The sequence below is a fragment of the Lachnellula hyalina genome, assembly GCF_007821495.1.
Source record: "Lachnellula hyalina strain CBS 185.66 chromosome Unknown contig00008, whole genome shotgun sequence".
Classification (NCBI taxonomy): Eukaryota; Fungi; Ascomycota; class Leotiomycetes; order Helotiales; family Lachnaceae; genus Lachnellula; species Lachnellula hyalina.
In genome coordinates this window covers 300,408-308,324 of record NW_022157122.1, presented here as the reverse complement: position 1 = coordinate 308,324, position 7,917 = coordinate 300,408, and the positions used below count along the sequence as shown (strand labels likewise).

Sequence of the window (7,917 nt, the reverse complement as noted above, 5' to 3'; positions counted from 1 at the left end):
TGCAGTGCTAGATGAACTTCAGGATTCAAGTGTAAATATTTGAGATGCCTTCCGATTAACTTCTGGCACAATTGTACATATTGTACTATAATTATAGACTGCATTAGATAAAGGACGATAAATAGACAAACGGATTGCTATTCACATCGACCGCCTAAGTAGGTTGTCACAATAAATATCACGTGCTAGGTACCTCACATGCATCACTTGAAGAGAAGTCCGGTATGCCTCAAGTCAAGGTTACGAAATGTGTACATATAGTGATTGCTATATAATCTGTATTCCTTTATTGTTTTGTAAAAACTTCTCAGTAAAAGCTTGTGGTCAATATAGGTGGTTTACGCGCTCCATGGAATGGTCGATTTAACAACTTTATAAAAAGACTTCACTGAATCCCGTCTCGTGTTGTACACGAAAAGAGGCACCAGATCTAAGTGTTCCATGCTCAGTGGCATACCAAAAGTTCCTCCAGTATGACTGCCACTTTCTCTGTCTAGGACCAGCCTAAGCCACTGTAACGACTTTCCCAGAAGTCGAAATCTATAATTGTACGGTGCATTTCAAATTGATTTTTGCCGCTCAGCGGGCCGCAAAAGAGTGTGTGGGAGCAGAGATCATACAGCTTGAGGACCAATACTTGGCAGACAACCCAATCACCCAAGAGAAGCATAGATCTGATGCTCTGCGATAACTCAGCAACGTCCAATTGGTTTCTACTGGAAGCATTTTTCACAGTGTGGCAGCACGACCATAGTTGGGCATTTTTAGGTAGGGGTAGCAGGGCGGGGTAGGTAGTAAAGAGGCTCTTAAGCTTCTGATAGGCGATAGTCCTGCTGCGCGGCATAGCGGTGTTTTCACTTAATGATTTATCTTCATTAAGGAATCAGCGAGAACATCAGGGTACAAGTTGTCTTTGGAATTTAATCCAGGTTGTCTTATTACTAGTAAGAAAGAGGAGACTTTTATTCGATCTAAGTGCTGCTAGCTGCCAGAAGAAAGGGAGCAAGTTCTGTAAGTCCCTTTCCAACCCACTTCACGCGAGTTATTGAGTACGTGATTATCCTACTTGAAGACGTTTGATCATTTATCTCGACTCTAACCAGCAGCAATTAGATTGCTCACCACCATTAAATTCGGTCATATTTGATATAAGCAAGTTGCCCCGCACACTCCCTTGCAAAGTTGAAGAGACTGAGTGCCATTCCATCTCACAGCTGTAACCCAACAATATATAACTTGAAACACTATTGGATGGTTGTAATGAGCTCGTGTATGTGCTGGCTATGCACATGGGGTTTCTCCATGGCAGCATCAGCAGCACATGCCAATCTCCTCAATCTTCCAACACCACCCAGAATTTCAACAACATATTAGGGGTTCTATACTCTTGGCATTTAGAGTAAAGGATAGCTACTTCCGTGCAGAATTACCGTACCCACTGAAGATCGAGATGACTGAAGATCGAGATGACTGAAGATCGAGATGTTTGGTCATATCAAGTAACGATCCCCATTTGTGTAACGGTATGTTATTGTTCTGCAACTCTTCCTCGACTTTATCCGGGGAAATGCAACGCCACGAGACACCTTTTATATGACTGCCGAAGTAAGCAATAAGTGGTTTGGATTGTCATCTTTTAGTCAAAGTCCCGCATTATACACATCTAATATAAAAGCTTCTTTTTGCCCCGTGTTGATTTCTGTGTATATCCAACGATGGCCATCTTCAAAAACTTAAGCGTGGACTTATCGTCCAAATACGTCCTTGCGAGTGCACTATTTGCTTTGTGCATCTTATACCCCATTGGAGTTGCAATCCATCGTCTTTATTTCAGTCGATATGCAAAGTTTCCAGGTCCAAAACTTGCTGCGTTGACGTATGGTTACATGCTTTACTATGATGTTTTTGCAGGAGATGGGCAGTATATGTATAAGATTAAGGACTTGCATGAGGAATATAGTAAGCGAAACCATTCTCCTTTTACAGGTGCTCTAAGTGCGAGATCGAATATTTACAGTGTGGATTCAGATAGTCCAATTATCCGGATTTCTCCTCATGAACTCCACGTCATTGATCCAGACTTCTACGAGGTTCTTTTCGCAGGAACTCACACCAAACGAGACAAACCACCAACTTGGTCACAAGCATTGTCCCACCCCGAGTCTATGTTTGGCACAATCTCACATGAGCAACACCGTGTTCGCCGTAATGCTGTCAGCGCCTTCTTCTCCCCAGGCTCTCTTCGCCGACTCGAACCTTTAGTTCAAGATTGCATCTCTCGTCTAATTGCAGTCTTCCGTCAGTACCAGAAAACTGGCGAGGTGATCGAGATGAAACCAGCCTTCGGCGCAATGACAAGCGATATTATCACAGAGTATTGTTTTGGTACCACTGAAAACTACATCGAGGCCCCTGGGTTTAATGCTGCCGTTGTAGAGAGTACTGAGGCAATGACGGATAAGATACATATCACCGTCCAAGCCCAATGGCTTCCCCATCTGCTCGATCGCTTACCAGATAGACTGGTGGCAAGTGTTCTTGGATCCGGGATGACGAAACTGAGTGAAATGAAGCATGTAAGTCTAGAACGATACAAGTTCATGTGGCCTCCACGTTGACGAATGTAGCATTGCGTCAAGAAGATTCAAGAGACGATCATTTCTCGAGGTGATTTCAAAGACGTTAAATATCGAACAATATTTCATGATCTGCTTGATAGTCCTATCCTACCTGAATCAGACAAAAGCGTGAGCAGGTTGTGGCAGGAGGCTCAATTGCTACTGGGAGCGGGAACTGTTACCACCGCGACATCAATCTCATCTGCTCTTGTTTACCTGTTGCTCGATCCCAAGAGGATGGGGGTGCTGTTGGATGAGCTAGAAACTGCAATGCCAGATATAACCAAGCCAAAAAGTGGCACTGAACTAGCACAATTGCCGTATCTGGTAAGAACAAAAGTTCCTCATACATTCGGTAATCGTAACTCGAGCACTGACAACTTGCAGAGCGCGGTAGTTCACGAGGTTCTCCGGCTGGTGACTGGCGTCTCATACCGTCTTGCTCGATCAGCGCCACACGAGTCACTGCAGCTGGGAGAATGGACCATCCCACCTAACGTTCGTCCCCCGTTCCATACTTTACATCATACTTTGAATACTCCTAACGATTTGACAGACAGCAGTCAGCATGCACGCCCCCCTAATCCACCACTCGCCAGATGTCTACCCGGAGCCTTGGTCCTTCATCCCCGAGCGCTGGCTCCCCACTCCCACACCAGCCGGTCTCCCAGAACGACCTGCGCACATCCCGGCAGGAAACCACAAGTACCTTGTCCCGCTCTCTAAAGGGACTCGACAATGCCTCGGGCAGCCACTTGCTTACGCGGAAGTCCACATGACTATAGCCTACATTCTAAGGACCTTTGTGCGAGTGGAAAAGGATGGAAACGGGGAAGTCACTGCCGTGAAAGGTATGAGGTTGTATGATACTGATAGAAGGGATACGGATTTGAAACGTGAGCTGGGGATACCACAACCCGAGAAGGGGAGGGGAACGGCGAGAATGATAATTGAGTGATTTCGCTTTTTGGAAGCAGGGAGATATTTGAAAATAATTGGAAAGTGTCTGTCGGAACATAATTAGTAACACAATTTACCTACCTAGGTAACCAGTTTTACACAAAATGTTATCAATCTCTTGTCAATAACTGCCTCCAAATTGCTTTTTTTTAGTACCTTCAAGAGTTGCTAAAAGTGAAGGCATGGTTCATAGCGCCACCAGCACTGAAACATATGCTAAGCGAGGATAGGCCTTTGATATTTGGGGTTTGTTCCTGAGAATGAGATTGGTCGCAGTCGTCTGTAATGCTTGAAGGATGCTGGCAACGTTGAGCGAATTTGGTTGCGGGGAGTCTTAGGACTGAGAGTTCTGGCATGTTTGAGCCCGCGATACTGTAGAAGTGCTGGTTAGAAAGGATTAGGAAGAAGCGCTACTCCTTCAACCAATATATCGGCTTCGAAAAGTTGCCTTTTTCTTCTTCTTCTTACCCGGGAATTCCCACCTTGGGCTATTCTCGCTTTTAGAAATATGATTACTATCAATAACCAATTTTGAATTTCAATATCATCGTCCCACTAGGAGACGTAAACTTTTAATTAATGGAAACAAACAACAGAACGCCAAACTCGCACTTGCATATGAAATAACTTCTCCAGAACTCACTATCTAGCAATAACTTCTCGCAGAACGTGCAAGTAAAAGGATATGCATTGGCCTTCACTGGAAAAGAGGCCGGGGGATATTGATAGTTGAAGATCCCTTGCCCCTCTTCCCCCCCCCCCCACAAAGAAGGCTCATGCCGTTAACTCTACCATCATCTCCACTGTAGCCCTTCTCGCGCAGAACTAACTCAGAACGCTAAAACGTTGCTGGTCACCGCACGAGACGAAATACCAGTTTCAACCCTGCTGACGAAGCGCAAGAGAAGCGTTGGTTGGGTATTCCGTCTGTCTCGTAGGGCAGATCGCCTGTATAAAAATAAAAATAAACTCCAAGCGCATCCTTGCAAGTGTAAGATACCCGCTTTAGTCCATTCCCAGGTACGATTTCGTAAAAATCGACGAATGAAACTTGGAACGTCCGAATAGAGCATGCTTCGCGACCTTGTAAGCAGCCAATCATGAGCGCCAGGGGCGGTGCTCACAATCTCAGCCCCCTCGCTTCTTCCTTTGCTTGATGCTGACCCGCGCCCTCGTACGTACTTTTCTCCCCAATCACCTCGTGGCCCTGGGTTTCGAATTTAACTCAGCCATGTCCCCATTTCTTGGGAACCGTGGATGGATGTCTCCTATTTTCCCTTTTGTACAGTAAAATATCGTCACTTTAACTTCTTCACCGTCTGATTGCGTTGTTTAGAGCTTTTAGAAGTAACTTCTGCAGTCATGTCGTTATTCGATACCAACTATTGGTATACGCTTTATACCAAAACGAACAATAGTATGGCCATGCATGGCGGCAATGTCAATGCTACAACGGGTACAGGCGCTGTTTACTTGACTTCGATAGGGAAAACCATTGGCGATGCTCAACTGTGGCAATTCTACCAACAGAACGACTCATACGTGATCCGATGCAAAGGATCTGGAGCGAGCAGTTATATGATCTCAGAGAAACCTGATAACCCCTCACCAAGTGAGATTACTGGGAATACTGTACCCGCCCTGGGCAACACGAACGTTACGGATCAGGGCATGTTCTGGCAGATTACGCCGTGGAATGACAATTCGTATTATTTCACGAATTCGGCCAATAAGACGGGATGGCGAATGCAGGTTCGAGAAACGGGCAATTTGTTGGCGATAAGTTCGAATATCACAACGGAAAGCCGAGCTTCGCAGAGCTTTGAGTGGAAGCAAATTAGTGCCATCAACGACCAGAATTTCTCAACAATTGATGTGGGTGACCCTTGCCTTCGTGCCAGAATATCGTGCTGACGTTGTTCTGAACAGACCCCAACCAGCACTGCGACGGCTTCAGCTACCACAGCTTCAGCGACGGCTTCGGTAACATCCTCTTCGTCCGCTTCTGCTACACCCTCAGCAGTCGCTTCAGACACCCACAGCGGTCTTTCGACCGGTGCAAAGGTTGCAATCGGCGCTTCGATTGGAGGAGTCGTGCTCCTACTCCTATTAGCTGCATTGATCCGGAGGATGAAGAGACGCTCGCCTGAATATGCAGCCATGTTAAGGAGTCCCAAAGACATCCATCAGGAAGAAGTAGCGAAGATGCAAGCGGATGGAGGGGAGAGCCAGGGTTACTACAAAGCGGAGCTAGCAGGTCAAGACCCATCGGTATCGAAGAGCCCATCAATCATCAGGTCAGAACTCGGGACCACGCCGCAAGATCCAAGGATGGAATTACCAGCAACGGATGCTGGGCGTCATTATGGAGAGTTGGGTGCAGAGGAGAGGAGTAGTATTGCGCCTGTTGAGCTTCCTGCGGAGCCACGGAGGCCTTGAAAGTGTGGAGAAGAGTGTTGGAGCAAACAATAGAAAGTTCATGAGGGAGATGAAACGATCGCGACTAGATACCCCGGGGAACTCTGTAAAAAAGAGGGAGCGATGGCAAGGCGGGGGGGGAATGGAATATTATGAAAGGGTTATAAGGAATGGAGCAAGCGAGGGGAGCACGCTTCCAGCTGCTCGGGATGAGCTTCAGAGAAGTCGAATTCGACTAAGATTTGAAATGTACATAGAACTGTGTAGGGAAACTGTGTAGGTGATTGGTCAACTAGATCCGTGCTAGAACAATTAATATAGATGAAATAAGGAAAGATATCTTGGCTTCAGAAATGACACGGGATAATGCAGTCACATGTATTCAAATCAAAAGTACATAGCAATGCCAGAGTGGGGTGACAGGTCTGCACTGGCCGTGAAAATGGTTTCGTAAAACAGCAAAAGGGCTGATGTTCAGTAGTGCAGACGAAGGAAAAGACAAGTCAGGTTAGTCAGGTTCTCCTTTGTAATATTTCCGGATCAGATTCTTCACAGAGCTGTGCTGGGACAAAGCGAGAAAAATAAAAATAAATAAAAAAGAATAAATTGCAACTGCCGTGAATCGAACACGAACCTCCACCTTGGAAGGGTGGAATCCTAACCATTGCTGGATGGCTGTTAGTTGGATGATGATTGAATTCATTTGAAGGTGATTACTTACGACCACAGAAGCTGTTTGTTGTTTGCTGTTTGTTGGCCAAAGTTTGCTTATCTAACTTATAGCGTATGGATATAAAAAAGATATCTAGAGAAAGTCCCCACGATCCGCCAAGCCGATGCTTTCCTTCGGCTTCCGGTATGATTTCCGAAGGCATGGCATGTTCTGAACTTCCGATCCAAAACTTGGCAGAAAGGGGATGGGATGGGATGGGATACTAGGACTAGCCAAAGGCCTAGTAAAGAAGGTGGGCTCGTGTCATTATTACACTTGTCGCTCTCCCTTCAAAAGCTTTGCATGCGATAATAATAGCATATCATACTGTACTGGAACATGCCAACTCAGCTGACTCTTGCTCACGAACTGACAGCTGGACTATAGGATTTGAGCTGCATGCTTGGGGCTTTGCTCTAGGCGGCCCTTCGCATTCGTCCACCTAGCTATAGGCTTTGAATAGTGTACTCCGTATGTTGTCAGACGCGCGGTACTTTGCAGTAACTGTTCTGAGGTGTGAGATGCTCACCAACGAACTCAACTTCCATGTGACGATCATCTCCCACAACCACTCATATCACAAGAAATGTGTTGTTGTATGACCGACGCCGGAGAGGCTGAATGAATTGCATGCCTCTTCTGACTGAGGCAAAAAGAACAGCGCATAGTGGCTCTCTTGGTACCTTCAGACATTCGACTTGTAGCAAGGAGGGAATATAAATATAAAAAATATAAATACAAACATATATATATATATATAAATAACCATCAACATCAACAGTTACATTAACATCAACATTTATATGGTTAATGATTAATTACCGTAGATAAGGTAGTGTAATGTATACATTGAACCTGATCTGGCGCTGCTGTGCCTCGCACCTTTCTACTTCCGGATAATTAGTACGGAGGTAACTCGCCTCTCCATCCCGAACCAAGATCCTACTCGTACACTTAGACTATTTCTACTTCGCGCGGGTGCTCGTCATCCCTCTTTGTTAGCCTTCCCCAAGTCTTTCCTTCATTGCAATACACTACAGGACGCATCCGTTGCGCCGCATACAAACTCGACACTCCTTCGCAATCATTTCATTATCTTAATTACTACACGAGAGCCCCTGACTGAACGCACCCACCTCAGTCGTCCAACATCGCCCCCGTACACTTTACACATCACCACCGAGAGGAGATAATAAAATCGTCGACATT

General features: G+C 45.7%; 1 protein-coding gene across 1 annotated transcript; it reads left to right on the top strand.

The window, feature by feature from the left end:
* Positions 1–1,715: 1,715 nt before the first annotated feature.
* Positions 1,716–3,576, top strand: sdnE_4 (Cytochrome P450 monooxygenase; the record flags this gene model as incomplete). Its single annotated transcript, XM_031146592.1, has 4 exons — positions 1,716–2,576; positions 2,628–2,945; positions 3,006–3,116; positions 3,175–3,576. The coding sequence occupies 4 exons, from the start codon at positions 1,716–1,718 to the stop codon at positions 3,574–3,576; spliced, it is 1,692 nt and encodes a 563-aa protein (XP_031009133.1).
* Between the last annotated feature and the right edge of the window lie 4,341 nt (positions 3,577–7,917).